This window comes from Papaver somniferum, chromosome 5, assembly GCF_003573695.1.
Source record: "Papaver somniferum cultivar HN1 chromosome 5, ASM357369v1, whole genome shotgun sequence".
In the NCBI taxonomy this organism is placed as follows: domain Eukaryota; kingdom Viridiplantae; phylum Streptophyta; class Magnoliopsida; order Ranunculales; family Papaveraceae; genus Papaver; species Papaver somniferum.
Window position 1 is genome coordinate 82,238,229 of NC_039362.1, and position 22,900 is coordinate 82,261,128.

The 22,900-nt window shown below is 35.8% G+C and overlaps 1 protein-coding gene across 1 annotated transcript; it reads right to left on the minus strand.

Annotated features, from left to right (window-relative positions):
* Positions 1-9,498: 9,498 nt before the first annotated feature.
* On the minus strand, positions 9,499-10,837 carry LOC113277586 (protein PLANT CADMIUM RESISTANCE 2-like). Its single transcript, XM_026526642.1, has 4 exons — positions 10,639-10,837; positions 10,462-10,533; positions 10,093-10,305; positions 9,499-9,961 (listed from the first exon to the last, which is right to left on the minus strand). Exons 1-4 carry the CDS (start codon positions 10,745-10,747, stop codon positions 9,882-9,884), a joined length of 474 nt encoding a protein of 157 aa, XP_026382427.1. The 5' UTR covers positions 10,748-10,837; the 3' UTR covers positions 9,499-9,881.
* Positions 10,838-22,900: the final 12,063 nt, after the last annotated feature.

Here is a 22,900-nt window from a genome sequence, read left to right on the forward strand (position 1 = left end):
AATTCTTTTGTTGTTCCTCTTGAATCTCCAACACTTACTTTGGACATGACTTGTACTTCTACAAAAAGAGCAAAGCAAAGAAGGTTTGCTTTGTAGAGATGGCTCATGTTTGTCACAACATACAAGATCGAGTGATCCACAGCCGGCTGGAACAAAGGATTTCGTTGTGCTCACTGTCTTACTTTTGAACCCTAAACCACTTGTGTTTCCAAAAGCCTTTTGACCAAATAACATTTCTGAAATTTTGTCTGAGCTTCCTGACAACCTTTGTAGGTCACACTTGAGAGAATTGATCTCTTTTTCTTTTAGAAATAGGGTTCTGGTGAATTCATCATTAATACAGTCAATCTCAAGAGTTTTCACCTGTAGTGATGATTCAAGTTTATTCAAAAACTCCTTCAGTTGAATATTTTCCTGGTGAATTTCTCCATACTTATCCAGAAATTCTAGGATCTTAGTCTCAGACTCGTATTCCGAAATGGAATTTGAGTTGCATGGAATTTCTGCCGAGAAGGCTGAACCTTCCGTACACACTTCAGCAGTATGTAAGACGTTGGGACACTGAGATATTTTTCCTTAACTCGAATCATCAGAAGCAATAGAGAGACAAGATGATCTCTCAGATCTTTTGCTTTTCTTTACCATATCTTTGATCTTTTGTATCATCAGTGATCTATTAGAATCGACGTGATTAGAAAAATATTCATCAGCCCATGACAAGTTAGAAGCTTCACTTGCAATGGTCACAACATTGAACGCAGAAGTTCTGACTGTATTCTGATCAAGCTCAAGTAATTTAATCTTTCCCACAAGAGTACTTCTGGAAAGAGTATCAAGGTTATTCCCCTCAACGATGGCATGCTTCTTAGAATCGTATCTAGATGGCAGCGATCTGAGAATTTTCATCACAATGTCCTTTTCAGGAATAATCTTACCCAGTGCAAAGGATGCATTAACAATTTCAGACACTTTGTGATTAAACTCATCAAATGAATCTTCATCTGCCATACAAAGGTTTTCCCAATCGGAATTAAGGTTTTGAAGCCTAGCTTCCTTTTCACTGGTATTTCCTTCGAATACGGTTTATAAGATATCCGAAGCATCTTTAGACCTAATGCACGTAGTCACATGGTGTTGAAGATCTGGGGTAATGGCATGTATGATGGCATTCAAACCGTCAGAGTTTTTCTTTGCAACAAGTATCTCAGCGGCGTCGTATGCACCAATATCCTTAGGAACTGTCGCATTACCTACTGCCATAACGGGAGCATCAGAGCCATTAACTACATAAACCCATGATTGAAAATCTCGCGCTTGAAGAAAGGCACGCATATCAATTTTCCACCACAAGTAATTTGAACCATCGAAGACTAGTGGTACGTTTATAGAGATAGCAGCTCTGTCCATATCAGATCGCTACAAATACAGACTTATGAGGTCTTTAATGTGTTTTCCTGCTCTGATACCAATTGAAAATGCGGGGGTCTAACAACCACACCCAACAATTCATTTGGCAATCTGAGAGGACTTACTCCAATATACTTTCTAAAGAATCAACTAGATAGTCAGACTCAATCTAAAGTAAAGTATATCAAAGAGCTTAATATCTCTAACTCTTAATTCAATTCCGCAATCAGCAAATAGAAATATGCGAGACCGATTGAATATAAGAGGAGTTACTTGAACGGTACCAAAGACCAATGTTCAAGTGTCAATCAATGTAAATCAACAATCAAAGGTTGGATATTCTAATTGATTGATCTTAACGCACAACCTGTGATATTTCAATTATATAACAAAATATAATGCGGAAAATAAATAACACAGACACCAGAGTTTTTTTTAACGAGGAAACCGAAAATGCAGAAAAACACCGGGACCTAGTCCAGATTGAATACCACACTGTATTAAGCCGCTACAGACTCTAGTCTACTGCCAATTAACTTAGGACCGGACTGTAGTTGAACGCTAATCAATCTCACACTGATTCAAGGTACATTTGCATTCCTTACATCTCTGATCCCATCAGGATACTACACACTTGATTCCCTTGTTTGATCTCACCCACAACCAAGAGTTGCTACGACCCAAAGTCGAAGACTTGATAAACATATCTGTCTCACACAGAAAAGTCTATAGATTGAATAAATCTATCTCCCACAGAAATACCCAAGAGTTTTTTGTTCCGTATTTTGATAAATCAAGGTGAACATGAACCAATTGATAAACCTGACTTATACTCCCGAAGAACAACCTAGTATTATCAATCACCTCACAATAATCTTAATCGACTAGCGAAACAAGATATTGTGGAATCACAAACGATGAGACGAATATGTTTGTGATTACTTTTATTTTTCCTATCAAAAAAATTAATCTCGAGTCAAGTATTTTAATTTACTCAATACGATAGAATCGGGCAAGATCAGAACACGCAACTAGAAAGAAAATAGTTGGGTCTGGCTTCACAATCCCAATGAAGTATTTGAAGTCGTTAACCTACAGGGTCTCGATAGAAACCTAAGGTTAAAGAAGAATCAACTCTAGTTATGCAACTAGTAACACACATTAGGTGTGGGTATTAGGTTTCCCAGTTGCTAGAGTTCTCCTTTATATAGTTTTCAAATCAGGGTTTGCAATCCAAGTTACCTTGGTAACAAAGCATTCAAACTGCACCGTTAGATGAAAAACCTGATTCAACCAAGCTAATATCTTTCAACCGTTAGATCGAACTTAGCTTGTTACACACAAATGAAATGTACCCTCATTTAGGTTTATGTAACCGTACCTAAACCTGTACAACATGTTGGTTCACAAATAGTTAACCGAGGTTAGCCATATGATTACTCTTATATCAACCTTATTCATCTTAACCATAACTAATTCAAATAACTCAAATGAAACTAGTTAAAGAGTTGTTCAATTGCTATATTCTCATAGAATTATACAAGAACACAATTGAAGAAAAATCGGTTTGATTCACTCGAATCAATCATGAACATTATAGCCACGGTTTGCAAATATTGCATTCCTTATTATATAAATATTTATGTCCACGTTTAAAACCGATTTTAGAACTTTAACCTTCAAGTATGCAAACGGGTGCGCATACTTGAAGTACCCGGACTAAGATTGAGTTACGCCAGTACGCAAACGAGTACGCGAACTTCAAATCCCAGCAGAAATTCTCGGACATGAACCTGTACGCCAGTACGCAAACGGGTACACATACTTAGGTTCCCGGATTTCTCAAACCAACAAGTACGCAAACGGGTGTTCCCGGACATGGATTACATATGTGCAAGAGTGCACAACATGACATATCCAATAATGGTTAAGTGTTCTAAACTCTTATTTCAATCATTGAAACTTTCTTAGAGGATGACAATAGTCGTTTTCACACACTATTAGCATCAAAGCAATTTTCAAGTTATTGAAATAATCATTACGAAACATTCCAAGAAAACACCAAATGATTGTATCATACAAACCATGTAAGATATTACTCGGAAATTTTCACATGATATAAGATGAACTTGATCGAAGCGAAAGCTTGCCAACACATATTTCGAGAAATATGTAAGCGAGATAAACTCAGCTCGAAATCTCAAATGTGTATATAGAAAACTATATTGTAATACGACTTATATCTCAATATAGGAGATAGAGTAGAAATAGACTTTCCAAGTGATAGATGAGTTTAAGTCTCCACATACCTTTTGTCGATGAAGTTCCACAAGCTCCCCTTAGTAGTTCTTCGTCTTAAAAATGATGAACGCCGTGAAAACTAAACTCAACTACACAATCTATGTCCTAGTCTGAGACATCTATAAATAGGCAGAAATGAAGACTTATAGTTTTGACCACTAACATTGACAAACATGCTTGAGATAACAATGCATGCGAGTCCGACCGAGCAGTGCTCTAACAGAATTAAACTTCTGACTTGCATTATAGAAGTCAGCATACTCCTTAGTTTTGTCATGCAATCACTTGAAAACCCGGTTTCCAATGACTCTTGCGCGTTCATCTAACACTTTGGGTAGGAATTCAGACATCATTGTCTTGAACTTTCATGGCTTGTTGCTACTTTAAGCTTCAAAGTTCATTTCAATTGATTTTTCCACACAAGACCATCTTCTTCTAATATCCATACTAATGAAACCCAAACAATTCACCACTAAATTTTGACAAACAAATGACACCAACTCGAGAAAAATCAAGAACTGTGTCCCCAAACACAGCTCTGATACCAGCTGTCACATGCCCATAATATTTTCATGGGACATGACCGGCAATGCTATGTGGTTCAGTGAATCAACTTCACCCACAAGTATTCAGTCTTGCATACTTGCATCAAAGTATGCATTTGCCTTCACTCATATGTCATTACGCAACGGAAGTCTTTTCTTCTTTCTCTCTAACTCTTTATTCCCCCGTAATCATAAGAGGTTTTCCATGCATCAATACAATTGCCAACTTCACAAGATCATCAACATCATAACACAAAGACATACTACAACAAACCCACTTTATTACACTGAAGGTAGATTACAAAACTTGTCCATCACCCTCTTGGTGATGCCTTATTCTCTCTACAAATCAGTGGTTCATATCTCAATTGAACAACACCAAAATTATTGTTTCCTAGACTATTTATACTACTAGGATCAGGCCAAAACTTGTGTGCAAATGTTTGCACAAGCCTTGGACATCCAAGTGTCCAAGGGGTAGTTTCCATAACCGCCTAAACTGTGCGTGACTGACTAGCCTCTTCTAATTTGTTCCACTTCATGCCACACCTGTCCCAAACGGTTGTGAACACTCTAATATGGTTATAAACTCAACTTATGACCGTTCCAACTTGTCTCACATCATTGGCATGCTCGCAAATCCAATATCCAACACTTGAGCCATAATGCACTACTTTTGCGCATCACTGCAGTATGGCCTTGATCTGAAATTTCTTAGACACTTTAGTTAATCCAAATTCATGCCAACGTGATTCCCAACTGATGTGAATATGCGCCATACACTCATATGCATTTTTATTGCTTTACTTAGCCAATTGTTCGACAATAGTGATGGATACTCTTGCATCACTAGCTTGTTTGCACTGTCCCAGCTTTGGTCGGCCTTGGACTATGCATATGCCAACTCTTGGCATATTATTCACTCTGGCATCATCCTTGAGTTCGGGCCAACTCAATTCCACGGATATGCATCAATGCCAACATCGCATGTTGCATTTGTCAACTTGGCTTGCCTTATCTTCCTCAATGAAGCTTTATTGTGTCGACCAATAAGCTTCATTTCTTGGCCACTACCTTTACAGTGTAGCACCACCTTGGCGTTTCACTGGCCCTGCATGGCCCGCCGCTATCTTAGCGCTTAACAGTCTATGCAGTGTAGCGTCATCTTGGTTGAACACTGACTAGGCCGGCTATGTTGTATCGCGCCATCTTGACGCTTCACTAGCCTACCAGCGAGCCTCATGAGGAACCATCCAAGGGAACCGAAGCAGATAAAGGGGCTGATTATGTTGCAAGGGGGACCAACTAATTTTACTTATAAATCAATCAAAAAATTTTATAAATTTTACAATCTATTCGTATACTATGTCATGTTATGTCTAAAACATACAAAAATTTGATATTATGTTTATGCTCGTTGTGTATCTAATTCAATCAGCTTTCCAAATATATAAAATTCAAAAACATCCGACATATAGTTTGAAAGAAATGAAGTTTTTAAGTTTTTATCTTTATTACTATAAAAATGGCATTTTCGTAAATAACGTTTTTTTTATCTATTTACATTTAAATCTCTGTAACTATTCCTTAAACCACTTATTTAAAATCTAAGACCTAATTAGGTTACTCTCCGCTCCAAGATAGTATTACGAGAATACTATAATTAGTCGACTACACCGGAAACATCAAAGATGAAGTTTGCCTAGCTCATAATGAGTTTGTAAGAAGTACAAACTTCACTATATAGACCAAGGTAGTTTGGCCACCAAGAAATTTCCATAACCGAAGATATTCTAAATATATGCAATAAAACACCTAAATTCGATTTTATACTTTCCAACTAATATCCAACTGTATAACCGAAATATTCCTGGACAACTCAATATTAACTAACACTTAACTAACATATCTTTCCTAAAGATATGTTTTCAAGATCATGTACAACTAAGGTACATGAAATGTTTTCATAGTAACAATATCTACCCAAAATATAAGTAACAATAACATTTCTTAATATAACAAAGGTAATCGAAATCGGATTTTAACGAGTTGCGGTAAAACAAATCGGACTGAATTGGTTTAGAAATCTTAGTAACATGTGTTATAGTTGATGAAGCTGAAGATGATCGTAATATAGTTGTTTCCGTCGTTGTCTCCATTGCTCGGATTATTGTTGTTCTTGTTTGTATCTTTGTTTTTATAAGTTGGATTGTTGTGTTACTATTATTGTTGTTGTTGTGGGTCATTTTTCTCAAAAGAGAAGTACGCTTTAAGAAATGCTAAAAGACCAAAAGTGATCAAAATTATTGACTGGTGTAAAATGAACTTGTCGGAATAGACGTTGGAGCTTTTATACCAGTAGAAAATTATTATCACTGATCTTGAAGCAAACATTGATCAGACCAAGACCCACACTTAAAGACATCATTACATAAACAATCACAAGCCCCTAAATACGGAAAAAAATAAAATAAGCAGTAAACCTATAAAACGTAACTGAAAAGGTAAAGTTCTAAACTTAAATTATGTAAAATTAAAACTTGATAAGAACTGACAGTAAATAGAATAGAGGATATGATCAGATATACTGGAGATGATGCCAGAAAAGCTAAAGTATAAGATGTTTTAACAACCCAAGATCAAACAACAATCTAAAAAACTCAAACAACAAAACCGAAAAAGACCTAAATCAAAAATAAAATAGAGAATAACTAATATAAAATTGATGAGAGCTAGATAGAGCTTTTTGATCTGCTCAGATCTGCTCCTAAAAAGTCGATTTTATCAGAAATAATTTTAGGTGGCCAGTTGGAGCACTATTTTAGGAAAGAGGGAGGAGTACCTACCATTTTGAGTTTTGGAAAGACCCGCACTTTTAATCTAGGATGAGTACTTCATGCAGTGCTTATAAAGAATAAAAACTCATTTTTTTGTGGGAATTGGGTGATGTAAGGTTGCTCTAGACATGTCCCATCATAGGGCTGCTTGTTTGCAAGCATTTTGCTTTGAGGATAAATAGCTTAGACAGACAACCCATTCTCGATGCTAAAACGATAGTTCGTTACTCACAGAGAGATCTGATTGGAAAAGTTCTACTTAACAACTAATTTGAAAATGCAGGATTAAATAATTTATAATAATCACAACCTATATTAACTTGGCTTGATTGGGGTATACCCAGATTAATTGGGGTATACCTAACAAAAGCTAGGTCATTTTGAAATAAAGAAGCCACCCCTTAACCATGTATTTTATAAATGGCTAAACATACCCTTGTTTAATTAACACTAAAAAATCTGATTAGTTTAATTAATTGAGTTTAGATTGATTAATTGAGTAGATTAAAACTTCTCAAGTTATGAATTTGATTATGAAATTTTGTTTTTGATTGAACTTATTTGGGAAGATTTTTGATGAAAATTTTTTGTTTTGAGAAAATCTTTTGCAACGGAAATGAAAGCACACTACCCAAACACTTCTAAAAAGGAGATTGCAAAGCTGTTGTATGAAATCATATTCAAAATTAGATCAGAAATCAACACTTTTAGTTCTGAAAGTATGAAAAGTCGGCAAGATCGACGAATAAATACCATGCCGACTATATTTGGCCGGCAAGGTAGATGAATGAAGATGATGCCGACTAACTTTGGACGACAGGGTATTCAAATGAAGACAATGCCGACTTTATTTTTTTGACACACAGGAGACGACTAATATAGTCGGCAAGGTCTACAAAAAAAAACCCGCCGACTGTTGAGAAAAATACCCCGCCGGCTGTTGAAAAATACCCTGCCGGCTGTATTAGCCGGCAAGGTCTTCAAAAAATACCATGTCGGTTGTTGAAAAAATTTACAGTCGCCATGGCTATTATGAAAAGTCGTCAAGATATGCATGTTACGACCTTGCCGACTAAAGACACAGAAATCATAATTTTCGATTTCTAACCTAATATAACAACCAAATCACACAACACAATGATGGGTTTGAGTTTAGACATCACTTAGAGTCTTCTTTTCGCCGGTAGAATCAACCATTTTTTTTGGAAAATCAATGTTCAAGATTTTCGGTTGATGGAAGAAAGGGAAGAAGATGAAGTGGAAGAGCAGAGAGATTAGGGAAGATTAAGAGTTTTTTAGTTTTTAATTTTAGGATTTAATTTTAAGTTAATTAGTTCAAGGGTATTAAAGTAAAATCACCAATTTTGACCACCCCTTAGCAAGAGCACTAGGTCCGTTTAAATTTGGATATACCCCAATCTAGTCAGGTATATTAAGCTGTATTTATGAAAAGATTTTAGATTTTACGGGACATTAAAAATGCCAAAAAAAAAGTATAAGGAAAGCAATCTGAATTGAAATACCAAAATGGTTTCCCAATAAATGTACTAAAATTTGAATTTGGTAGTGAATAAATGTATTACTTAACTGAATCCAACAATGAGTACATTTTAACAAAATAAATTATTTAATCCTGCATTTTCAAATCAGGTGTTAAGTAGAATTTTTCCAATCAAATCTCTCTGTGAGTAACGAATTATCATGTTTGCATCGAGAATGGGTTGTCTGTCTAAGCTTTTGGAAAGAACCACACTTTTAAACTAGGATGAGTACTTCATATAGTAGTGCTTATAAAGAATAAAAACTCATTTTTTGGTGGGAATTGAGTGATGTAAGGTTGCTCTAGACATGTCCCATCAGAGGGCTGCTTGTTTGTAAGCATTTTGCTTTGAGTATAAATAGCTTAGACAGACAACCCATTCTCGATGCAAAAATGATAATTCGTTACTCACAAAGAGATTTGATTGGAAAAATTCTACTTAACACCTGATTTGAAAATGCAGGATTAAATAATTTATAATAATCACAGCCTATATTAAGCTGTACTTATGAAAAAGATTTTAGATTTTACGGGACATTAAAAATGCCAAAAAAGAATAAGGAAAGCAATCTGGATTGAAATAACAAATGGTTTTCCAATAAATGTCGGGAATATTATTTAAATACCCCTCAAAATATATCTTTATTCACTTTTTAAAAATATCCTACCTTCGGAGAAGTGGAAGCAACTAGCACAAATTGCTTTCAGAAGTAGACGTAACTAGCACAGGTTGCTTTCAGAAGTGGACGCAACTTTATATAAGTTGATTCCAAAAAAATTATTTTTTATCCCTCGGAAATATTTGTGTAAAATCAACAAAAATGGAGCGTATTTATAACATTCTCGCATAAATGTACTAAAATTTGAATTTGGTAATGAATAAATGTGTTATTCAACTGAATCCAACAATGATTACATCTTTAACAAAATACAACCATTTTTTATTTTATTTAAACCCACACCAATTGCCAAACTTGTAAAGAATCACAGGTTTATTTCCTGACAACCAAAAGGAAATAAAGAACCAAACATTACAACCATTCCAATAGAAAGGTTGGCTTACATTCAAACTAAAATAAAAACTTGCTGGGTACTTCCCGTTAATCGTACAATATAAAACCTAAAACAAGCAATTGCTCTCACTAGTACGCCGCACACTAGAAAAATCCATCATCATGGATTTTCTTATTCTTTTTGTTTTACAAATTGGTTTAATTCAGACAAGCTTTGTGTTTTTTATCCATCATGGCATTATCTGTTCATAGCTCCATATGCGGGAGGTGGAGCAGTAACCACGTCCCCTGTGCCCCTTGCCACGTTACCTTGCCATCCTATACACATCATAAATCGTTAAGAACGCGAGATTTGGTTCATCGTTTACGGTTACAACTCTTGATAGATAAGATTGTCAGTGAAGAAAATGCTGGATAATATGGAAACAAGAATTAATATATGTACGTACCTAACGGCACGTCAAAACCCTTGTTCTTGAGTTCTCTATATTCTTGGCACAAGGCACAAGATGTGCAGCAAAAATGAGTTAGGCAATCAGTACAGCCACTGCCTTCTAGGTTGTATAGTTGTCTGAATTTTGTACGATACGTGCATGAGTATATCCAAGAACAACCTGTCAAAACTCCAATTAGCGCGTAAAGTGCCCCGTTCGTTCCACAAGCTGCAATAAAACATATATAGCTTTCAAAACCACGACGATGAGTGTGAAACAATTTTGATAAAGAAAAAGAGGTGCCTCTAGTCTTTACAAACGGGAGCATGTATATTGTAAGAAAATGAACGATAAAAGCATCTCGAGGTAAAATATGGTACTAACACGAGGACCCTCTATCAATGATCTCGGATGTCTGACCAAATGTAATGCATGGGCACCAACATGTCATGCAACCTGTAACAAGAATTCACAAATACACATAGATCAGTTAGTGATGGTGAAACTTAAGCAAATCGAAACAGGAACAATAAATAAATTGCAAGGGGTTTAAGAAATTACAGTTGCTACAGTCATCAAAACAACCGCAAAGGCCAGTAGACCAAGGGACCATGGGAACCTCTACGGGAACACCCGTAGCTACTGGTTTTTCTTGAGCATATGAAGCCATTTCCAAATGGATCAAATATTGAGAAGAGAGGGGATTTTTGATATAAATTGCTTGAAGAGGTAATGGTGGTTATGTTTTCAGGTTTTTGGTTCCTGTTTGGGCTTATATAGGCAAATAAAATGAAGAACTTCTAGTCCACTAATCAAAGAAGCTTTAAAAATGATTATAGGAAATGAATTGTTGATTTCTTCAAAGTTCAAATGCACTTGATTAATCAAAGACAGAGTAGCAAATTGATAACATCTTATAATCAAGGTGTATAATATAATAAAATGGGATTAGTATAAAATTTTGATTATGAACTGTTCGGTAAATGCCTAAATGGACTTCACTTTCAATTTCCGCCACCTGGCAAACACTACCAATAATTCGTGTTTAAATAAGAACTTGTTGACCAACAAATAAAACAAAATACCTGATTGGCTCGAGTATCTTTAATGTAGTGTTTGTTTATGTATATAAAATAAAGCCCCCATACCCTTTTTCTTTTTGGTGGAATGATCGGCAGGCTGGCAGGCTGCTCGAAACATGCATGTCCCATTAGAGGGCTGCTTGTTTGCAAGCATTTTGCATTGAAGATAAATATCTTAGACGACAAGGGACGGGTATTGCCCGGATATTTCCTTGGTGGACGCTCTGCGACTGCGAGGACCTCTGGTACTCAATTTCCATTTAACTACCTAAATAGTTTAAATTAGCAGTAGGGTTATCGATTTTTGTTATTTTGTTCGCTTATTCACTCGTGACACTAAAATAAAGCTTAAATAAAAGACCATAGTTTTAATGGACAACCATCTACGGAATTTCTAGTCCAATCTATTAGGTTGTGCTCGTAAAATCGATTATGACTTATTTTTCCTGCGAAGCCATGGTGCCACCAGCCTGGTGGTGTGTCTTCCACTAGGTCAACACCCATGTAACTTCCACAAGTTTTTTGTTATATAAATTGGAGTGGGCCGAAATATATGGTTTTGGATCTCGGAAAGCTGGCAAAAGATTATGTGCGATTAGCTAGGTCAACGAGCAACAACCGTAGCCACCATATATTGTGAATGATTTGAGTCGAAGTAACATGCAATATTTGGTCAAGTGGAATATGCTATGGATAGAGAGGTGTTAACACCAACCACTCAGTGATATGATTCTTAAAAGCATAGCCTGCTAGAGACTTTGTACATAACTTTACCATAGCTAAGGTCAGAGTTGTTTTTGAGAAATTTTTGCCCCCGAAACGAATAATGTTATTTTTTGCCCCGATAAATAAATATATATATATACACAAACTTAATTACATTCAAATCATTTGCAGTGTGAGTTCACTATCTTTATCAATTAATTTTCCAAAGATTGGAAATGTGTTTTTTTTTTTAAGTGGAGGAAGCTTGAAGTTCGATATATAGAGAGTAGATTTTTGTATACAAGGTTGGTACCTAAATCCGACTAGGCGGTCGAAGGTCGCCCAAAAATGATTTGTTTTGTTTTGTTTTGTTTTGTTTTCTTAACGATGAGTATTAGTCACATACGGTTTGTTAATGTTATGTTTTGGAAGCACAAAATTTAATTTCTGGTAAAAAAACTAAATTAGAAAAACTCACCGAAACATCATGTGTATTAACAAAACCATGTGTATTATTTAAACAGAAATTAAGACTCTGTATGTAATTTAAGCAAAAGTTTATTAACAAAGTAAAGAAAAACAAAAACATAAGCGGACATAAAGTTAGAACCTTCTGTAAAAAGAAGAAGAGAAGAAAATAAAAATTAAAGAACTGGTGAAGCGAGGTTTATCCTGCTTATCCTTCAGGACCGACCTTGCTAAGGTTGACAGTTGGACGAGTTTAACAGTGGTCCTAATTTATGATTGTGGGACAGCGATAAGGTGTGAAAGTTGATCATCTTTTTATGACCTGGTCAAGACTTATAGATAACCTAGTGGTTCTCTATGAACCGTGTAGTTTGGATTTGGGGATCCAACTGCGTACTTATGATAATGGTTATCTGAATTGGATTAGGTCTTGGTTTACACAACCATTAAATGAATGGAAACAAATGTTTAGGACAATTTGCTAGCAAGTATGGAATCATAGAAATTCTATGGTTTTTCACAAAGCTAGATCAAATCCAATTGAATGTATTAATTTGATCAAAAAAATTATGAATGATTCGGAGTTGTCTATGGGTAAAAGGATTTACAACAACAGCTGGACACAAATAAAAAATCATCTTATTCTAAGGAGTTACTTGAATTCAGAGACAATGTTTTTTATGTTGATGCAGCTTTTGAGGAATCAGATGGTTCTTATTGAAAAAGTGGGGGTCTAACAACCACACCCAATATTTCGTTCGACAATCTGTATGGACTAACTCTAATATAATTCCAAGAGAATCAACTAGACAGTCAGACTCAATCAAGGAAAAACATCCAAGAGTTATATCTCAATTTCTCAATACTATCTACAATCGAACAGATAGAAATCTGTGAGCCCGATTGATATGAGAAATAACTTGAACGGTATCAAAAACCAATGTTCAAGTGTCAATAAATTTCAATCAACAACTAAAGGTCGGATTTACCAATTGATTGAACTACGCACAACCTGTGATATTTCAATTATATAGACAATATAATGCGTAAAAGAAATAACACAGACACCAGAAGTTTTGTTAACGAGAAAACTGCAAATGCAGAAAAGCCCCGGGACCTAGTCTGTATTTGAACACCACATTGTATTAAGCCGCTACAGACACTAGCATACTACAAGTTAACTTCGGACTGGAATGTAGTTGAGCCCTAACCAAGTCTCACACTGATTAAGGTACAGTCGCGTTCCTTACGCCTATGAATCCCCGCAGGAATCTACGCACTTGATTCCTTAGATGATCTCACCCACAACTAAAAGTCGCTACGAACCAAAGTCGAAGACTTGATAAACAAATTTTCTCCCACAGAAAAGTCTATTCCGATAGATAAATCTGTCTCCCACAGAAACACCTACAAAGTTTTTATTCCATCTTTTGATCAATCAAGGTGAACAGGAACCAATTGATAATCCGGTCTTATATTCCCGAAGAAAAACCTATAAATATCAATCACCTCCCAATAACTTAACTATATGGTAATAGAACAAGTTATTGTGGAATCACAAAGAATGAGACGAAGAGCTTTGTGATTACTTTTTATATCTTACCTATCAGAGATAAATCTCGAGCCAATCTTAGAGAAGATAGTACTCAATACGATAGAACAAGTAAGATCAGAACACACAACTACATAGAAAATATTTGGGTATGGCTTCAGAATCCCAATGAAGTCTTTAAGTCGTTAACCTATAATGGTCTTAGGAAAAACCTAGGTTAAAGGAGAATCAACTCTAGTACACAACTAGTATCACACAGGAGGTGTGGGGATTAGGTTTCCCAGTTTCTAAAGTTCTCCCATATATAGACTTCAAATCAGGGTTTGATAACTTTAAATCAAAGAAATCAATATTCACCGTTAGATGAAAACTTGATTTAAGATTCAAGCTAAGTTTGCTTAAAACCAAAGAAATATCTCTCCACCATTATATGGTCTTAGCTTGTTACACACAAATGAAATATACCTTCATTTAGATATAGGTAACCATACCTAAACGTGTATATTGAGTTGGCTCAACAACAATTAACCAAAGTTAGCCATATGAACACTTTTATATTAACCACATTCATCTAACACTTCTAGATCAAATGATAATCAAATGCATATAATTGTGTTACTTATAGAGTTGTTCAATTGTTTATATTCACATAGAAGTATACAAGATACAATTGAAACAAAATCGGATTGATTCAAGAGAATCAATTCATGAACATTAAGCCACAGTTTGCAAAGATTGCATTCCTTAATTTATATATATGTATTTTTTCATGAGTATGAAATCATGCTTAACTGATTTTAGAACGTAAACCAACTTAGTTTGCAAACGGGTACGCAAATTTCAGTTCCGGACATTGGTCTTGTCCGACAGTTCGCAAATGGGTATGCATACTGTCGTACTGGACCTAACTCAGGTGAAACCATTCGCATACTAGTATGCATAATCGGTTCCCGAACTTTCACATTTAAAACGGTTCGCATACTGGTATGCAAACTTGGTTCCCAGTCCTGAATCATACTACAACAGTTTGGGTACTGGTATGCATACTGTGCTATATCCAGACAATGGTTAATTGTTCTAAACTCCGATTTCAATCATTGAAACATCCTTAGAATACGACAATAGCTGTCTCACACAAACTATTAGCTTATAAGTAATTTTCAAGTGATCGAATGATCAATACAAAACATTCCGAGTAGACATCAAATGACTATCTCATACAAATCATGGAAGATGTTTCAAGGCAATTTGCACAGGATCATCTTTAGACTCATTATTTAGTTTCCAACAAATAAATTGTTTCCAACTAAACTCGTCAAGAATAATGATGAATGTAGCTAGAGAAAAAAGCTTCCAACACATATTTCAAGAAAGATATAACCGTGTTAAACTCAACTCGAAATATAAATGTGCATAATGTAAAGTCTATATAGCTATACGACTTAGTCTCAATAGGAGATAAAATAGAATAGACTTATGAGTGATAAATAAGTTTTAGTCTCCACATACCTTTTGTTGATGAAGTTCCTCCAAGCTCTCCTCAGTAGATCTTCGTCTTCAATCGATAAACGTCGTGAAGTCTAAAGCTCAACTACACATTCTATCATAGTCCGAGACATAGCTATAAGTAGACTAGAAATCAAGACTTATAGTTTTGATCACCTAAACCTGATAAACAAGCTTGAGATAACAACGCTTGCGAGTTCGACCAAGTAATGCTCTAACAATCTCCCCCTTTATCAATTTTAATGATAAAACTATCAATATATATGGATAACAAAATAAGTAAACTTTGTAGCTTCTCATCCAACATGCTTGATTTCCTTGGTTCTTCAAATTCTTCGTCACTCCAAACTACACGAAATCATGGATTTTGTAACGCCCGATTTTGTAACGGATTTATTTTAAGTAATGTCGTATCGACGTTGATAACTTTGTAACGTTGGATAACCGTTGCAATAATTGGTATATGTTACAGATTTCGGGAGGGTTGTGGGTAATTACCTTCCTGTCCTCAACTTAAATTGCCAAGTTACATTGTTACCCTCCTTTACTACTATTAGCGCCTCTATTACTACTATCATCTCCCAATTTCTTCTCACACTCAATGGCTACCCAGCCTCCCGACGATTCTGTCTTTTTTCTCCAACATTTTTTTCCCATTATAACTCTTCATTTTAATTACCGAAAATCAGAAAACAAAATTAAAATCATCTGAAATTAGTTTTTCATTTAATATGTTTGAAAATTAGAATAAGAATCAGTTGGGAGGTAGATAAACAACTTAGTACGTTGATAGAAAAACGGTTGAGAAATTACTACATATTAAATCTTTCACCTCCATTTATTTTATATCTCACCAACTTTTTTGTATATCCCCGCAGCCGCCACAAGAAAATTCATCAGATTCAATTTGAGATTCAGTTGCAGGAAACTTCATCAAAAAAATTGATTCAACTGAATCTTCAGTGACTCGTCGATTTCATTAAAGATTTAAGCTTAATCGAGTTATCACAGAAGGATTGAGTTTGATTAATATTTCTGAATCTATCGATTCTCCTGGGTTATCTTCAGCTAATTAAGGTATTTCTTTTATTGTTTTCTTAATCGACGGTTTTTCAAAATCTGGGGTTTATTAGTTTTAGAAATTGAGGATTATAGATGTTGTTGTGAATTGTATTCTACTGTAACATGTTGATACATCTGTGACATTTTTAAGTTTAGTTGATAAACTTAGGTTACTAAGACATAGTATTTTGCTAGTTCGTAGGATGTCAAAATTTTTGGATAAATATTGGATGTGTATAACAGATAATTATAGCCCAGAATACAGACAAGGGGTTAGAAAATTCATTTATTTTACAATGGCAAATGGTACTTGTGCAAAAACGTGTTCTTTCCCGTGTAGGAAGTGTAAAAATAGACATCGACATGTATTCTCGCTGGTTAGGACCCATCTGTATGAGCATGGTGTCGACAAGACATACACCACCTGGATCTTACATGGTGAGAAAGCGGATGGTTCTTCAACCAGTCATTCTAAGGGGAAGGCCGTAGTCGAAGAAACGCCTGATAAGCAATCAGATTGTTTGAGTTTGAATGATTTTATTGACTCTTGTTTTGGTACTCATCATGACCGTGATGTAACACAAATTGGAAGATCACCCTTAGAAGATCCAGATGTAGAGAAGCGTTATAATAGGTACAAATCGTCAGCGGCAGAGAAGTTGTACCCTTCATGTGAAGACAATCTCACAATCCTCTCTGCTATGGTAGAACATCATACTGTGAAGAAAACATATAAAATTTCGGGTAACTGTGTCAACAGTTTGTTGGATTTCTTAAGAGAGTGGCTTCCGAAACCTAACAAGTTGTCCAAAAACTATGATGCTATGAGGTCAATGTTTAAGGATCTGGGGATGAAAGCAAAGGCTATTCATGTATGTGAGAATCATTGTTTTCTGTATTACGAGGAGAATGAGGATTTAATAGAGTGTCTGGTATGCAAAACTCCAAGGTTTAAGTTGAAATCTACCAAAGATGGTCATGTGGTGACAAATGAACCTTGCAAAGTGCTGAGATACTTTCCTGTCGACGAAAAACTAAAGAAAATATATTCTCTACCTTGGATATCAGACGCAATGTTATGGCACGATCGAGTGAAAGTTTTATCTGAATATATGCATAATCCAATCGATTCATCTCAGTGTCACAAATGAAAATGAAGTGTCTGTTTTTTTCCGCGGAAGGAAGAAATATTTGGCTTGGAATATCAAGAGATGGGTTTAATCCTCATGGTGTACAGACTTTTAGTTGGAGGTGTTGTCCTGTGATCCTTGTGATTTATAATCTTCCGCCTTATATGTGTATGAAGTCTAAATTCCAAATGATGACTATGTTGATACCTGGGCGTAAGTCACCGAGTCAAGACATTGATGTTTTTTTGCCGTCGCTGGTCAACGCGCTAAAAAAACTTTGGCATCTAGGGGTACAAGCTTATGATTCTTTGAAAAGGGAGTATTTTACTCTGAAAGCAACTCTGATGTTTGTGATTCATGACTTGCCTGCTCAAGGTGTTTTAAGTGGATGTACCATTCATGGATACTGTGCTTGTGTTTGCTGCACAGACGAAACCCGAAGTACTCATCTAGGTTACGACAGCAAGATTGTGTACTCTAACTATCGTATATTCCTTAAGTCAAGGCACCCATTTAGGTATGGGACTCTTTTGGGATTAGAGACACAGGAGCATAAAAGTGCACCGCTGAGACTAACAAGAGCGCAGTCGCTTGAGAAGTTGGTCGATGTTCATTACGAACCTGGTAAGTTAGTGGTCCACAAGACAGGTAAATGAAAGAGATATCAGTTTGATAAAGAGGAAGGTGATTCTGAGCTTGTCACAGGTGCTTTCTTCAAGAAGTGTATTCTTTGGGAGGTTGAGTCGTATTGTGCCTTGACTGTACGACATTGTGTCGACGTGATGCACACGGAAAAAAAAACGTCATGGAATACATTATCTACACTATCTTTGATAAGGATAATAAGGCTATTATTGCATGGAATCATAGTGACAAATTAAAGGAGAATAAATTAAACTGTGGAGAGTGGAAAGAAAATAAAACAAAGAAAGGAGTAGAGATGGTTGCGCTGTTTGTTTTGAGCAAACAAGAGAAAACTGATTTTTGTCAGATTCTTAAAGATCTGAAAGTTCCCACAGGGTTTTTGTCGAATATAAGTAACAATTTAAATATGGAACAATTAAATTTGAGAAGCTTGAAGTCACATGACTACCATGTGATTATGGGGTACTTATTACCTGTTCTGCTTCAACATGCCTTTCCAGCAGAGAAAGACTTGCGTACTGCGCTTCAACAAGTCAGTTTGTAATTTAGAATATTATGCTCAAAGGTGGTTAGCAGAGATTATTTGAGCCAGGCTAAGTGGATGATTGCAGAGGCCATGTGTGTGCTCGAAAAGTATTTCCCGGCTGCATTTTTTGATATAAGCGTGCACAACATGGTTCATTTGGATGATGAGGCTTTAGTTTATTGACTTGTTAGGTATTTATGGATGTACTCATTCGGAAGGTGAATTGCTATTTTACCATTTTGTCTTTTATTTTTATTTATTTTTGTACTGAAATTTACACGTACATACTGAATCATGGTTATGAAGGAGTGCAAAAACATCCCAAATAACAGCAGATACATTGAAGGGTCAATTACAAAGTCGACTGAAATGGATGACTGTGTTAGATTTGCCATGGAGCATATGAAAAATGCTGATCAAGTAGGTCACAAAGCAAATTTGGATCCCTTATTAAAGGATGAACATGAATTCAGTGATGTGGGTTCTCTGCTTGATCAAAAGCCGGTTCAGGTGAGCCCTATTCAGTGGATGCAGATACGTCGGTGGGTAATTTTTCGGAAAAATCCAGAAGGTCTTGATGTTTATTATAGGTACTGGTTGGCCATGTTTTGTTTGTATGTGGACAATGGGTTATTCTATTTAGATTTTAATACTATGTATGCTAAATGTAGGGATTATTGTGTGAACTGTGAACCTAATGGGGTTGAAATGGAGGAAGTCGAGATGCAAACCAAGTTCCTTAGTTGGATGTATGAAAAGGTTTGCATTGCCGCTCCGTTTGTTAGCGTAATAATGATGCAATATGCTGATGTGTTGATTTTCTTTTCGCTTTCCTAGCTTAGATTAGAAGACAAAATGGATAAAAATTTGTGGCATTACATTAGAGGTCTGATGTCTCTGAAAGAGTACAAAAGATACCATGTGAATTTATTTAGTTTTTGTTCCCAATCAAACCAGGAAAAGGCTAATACCCAGGACAGTGGTGTCACCGTGGTTGCATCGACCACTCTTAGGATCTCGAAAAGGGACAAAAGACCTGTTACTAACCTAACCCGGTGGTATCGGGTGATCAGACAAATCCTAGAGTTGAACTATGGTACATTTAAAGAAACTGTCTTCTACTGTGATTGGGTGAAGGTAGAGAATGGAATAAAGATCTATCAGGATTCAGATTTTCCTTTGGTAAATATTTCAAGATTGAAAATTCGTACCAATATTTCAGACGAGCCCGTGATTCTCGCTGAAGAGGCTGCTCAAGTTTTCTACTCCAGAGACGTGAAACATCCATATTGGTGGTTTGTTATTCATACGCCGAGAGGAACAAAGCAGAGATACCAGGTCGCGACAGTTTTCAAGATATTTTAGCAGAGGAACCACATCTATGTAAATAGTTGAAGCAAAAGCATCTCCCTAAAACAAAGAAATGAAAAATCTCTAATATATGTGTGATCAGTAAGTTTCCTTGATAACTATATTTTGCTTGTCATATTGTGAAATATTTTTTGCTCGTCATATGCAGATTCTAATTGCAAGATTTGGTCTTGAATATATGCAGATTCTAATTGCAACATACTTTTCATTTGATCAGAATGCTGGTCTTGAATATATGCAGATTCCAATTGCAAGATCTAGAGTTGTATTTGGACCTGCAAGCTCTATTTTTTTTCAGTTGTTTCGTAAAATTTGCCTCATGTTTGACCCTACAATTTGTTATTTTTTCACCCCCCATTTTTACACATATTTGCTTACAGATCTTGTGTAAGTTATTTTATTATTTCCGGCCCACTTTTTAGCCGCCCATAAATTAGAAGATGTTGTTTCCACCCAACATCTCCTTTTATCACTACCAAACAAACACTCCCTTTCCCAAAAAAATCATCATCTTTGGGTAGTTAATGTTTTCTACTCAGAGACAAAAAACCAGCAGTTATTAGTTGCTCTTCAATAGTTCAGAAGATGGAAAACAACAACAAAATCATCTTTAATTTTAGTTGCTTCTGAATCTTTGAGTAAACCATACTCTTCAATCTTCATCTACACAGCTATGGGTTTGTATTCTTTCAAGTGTTGTTTTTCTTCATCTTCCTTTGCATGATTGCATAAAAATGGATTCTTTTTTTTAATGATCTTTTTTCTTTGTTGCAAAGAGAATGCATAGAAATGTAATAGCACTTAATGTACTATTTTTTTTTAAAAAAAATTGCTCTGTTTTGTGGTACACTATCTAGTGTGAACACTTTGTTTGTGTTGGTGGTGTGTGGTTGATTTAAGAATTAAGTGTAATCATGATATGGGTTTTGTTTGAATTACATTATTCTACTATGAAGATGTGTTTGATTTAAGTTTTGTGGTTGTTGTTAACTTTTTCTTATTTCTAGGGTTTGATCTGTTTTTGAGTGAAATTGCAGATTGTTTCTGTTGTTGTTTCTAGGATTCGATATGTTTTTGAATGAAAATGCAAATTGTTGTCTCTCTTGCAATGTATTTGGTTATGTTTAACACCAAAGTAATTTTTTTGCAGTAATAATTTTTATACACTTTTATATGGCGTCAAGGAGGAGCCGTAGTCCTGATTCGTTACATGAGAGGGCGAGAGACACGAAAGGAAAGAAGCCTAAGGTATGTTGTTCAAATGATGAATCAGAGGCAGACGGCTCCAAGGATCTTCTTGCTGAGAATTATAAACTGATTGAGCTCATGACCCATGAACAGTTGAAACATCTCCAGAAGCGTGTAAACGACTTCATCACATGTCATGATATAAGACTCAAAATTGAAGAGGAAGAAGCATCACGCCGGAGGAAGGTTGCTGAAGAATCTTCTTTGCAAGGGGATTATGACAAGTTCAGAGACGAACAGTTTCGTCGTGCACATGCATTACTTGCAGCAAGTATGCCGCAATATCCTCCACGAGTAGGTTTTATAGCATCTGATGTTGAATCAGAGGCTGAACCAGATTGGAACCTTTTCAGCATGTACCTGAGCCATACTCACCAGATGAGGAGGTAGAGCAGCTCACACAGGATGATTTAGAGGAATAAATAAAAGCAGATAATTGGCATGACTTTCTCATGGGTCCTGTTAATCCAGAAGAGGATTAGTATGCTCAAGCACTAGTGGATGCTGAAGATAATGTCGATGATGATGAAGACTATGAGGAAGATGAGACAAGTGAAGTCGTCGATGAATACGAAGATGATGAAGATGAGGAAGAAGATGAAGATGAAGATGAATAAGATGAAAATAATGGATATGACTTCTATGAGGAAGTTTCTACAGATGATGATGACTGAGGATGATGGATTATAAGATTGTTCTAACTGCTGATGGATGGACTAACCTTTTGGGGGTATATATTTTGGTATATATTACTTAGTGGTGATACCTAGGGGTATACTTTTTGGTTTTACTTTTTGGTATATGGTTAACAAAACAGAACAATTGCTATGTGGATGACGGTATATGTACGACGACGGTATACTTTTTGTTCAGAGATCGCTATGTGGATGTGATCTCTGTTTTTCTGTTTTCCTGTTTTCCTGTAGCACACTGCACACCCTTTGAATACATATTGTGTGTATATATATATATTTATAATTATATACATGTGTGTGTATGTGTGCTTGTTAAAAATGGAATGGACCTGTTCCGGCATGGGTATTTTTATAATTTTGAAATCAAGGAAAATTTGATGCACTTGTTCCGGCAGGGGTACTTTCATAACTTTTGAAATCACCGGAAAATTTAATGCACCTGTTCCGGCAGGGGCACTTTTGTAATTTTTGAAACCAAGGAAAATTTGATGCCCTTGTTCTCGCAGGGGTATTTTCCTAAATTTTGAATTCAAGGAAAATTTAATGAACTTGTTCCGCCAGGGGTATTTTCGTATTTTTTGAAATCAAGGAAAATTTGATGCACCTGTTTCAGCATGAGTATTTTTGTAATTTTGGTAATCTTGCAAGCTGAGTTCCATAATAGGTTGCAGAATCCACTAAGGAACCATCAAATCTGATATTTGACATCTCAAACCTCACCTGGACGTCAACATTGGGTCTGTATATGGTAATCTTGCACTTGAGTTCCATAATAGGTTGCAGAATCATCCAATCTGATATTTGACATCTCAAACCTCACCTGGACGAGAACA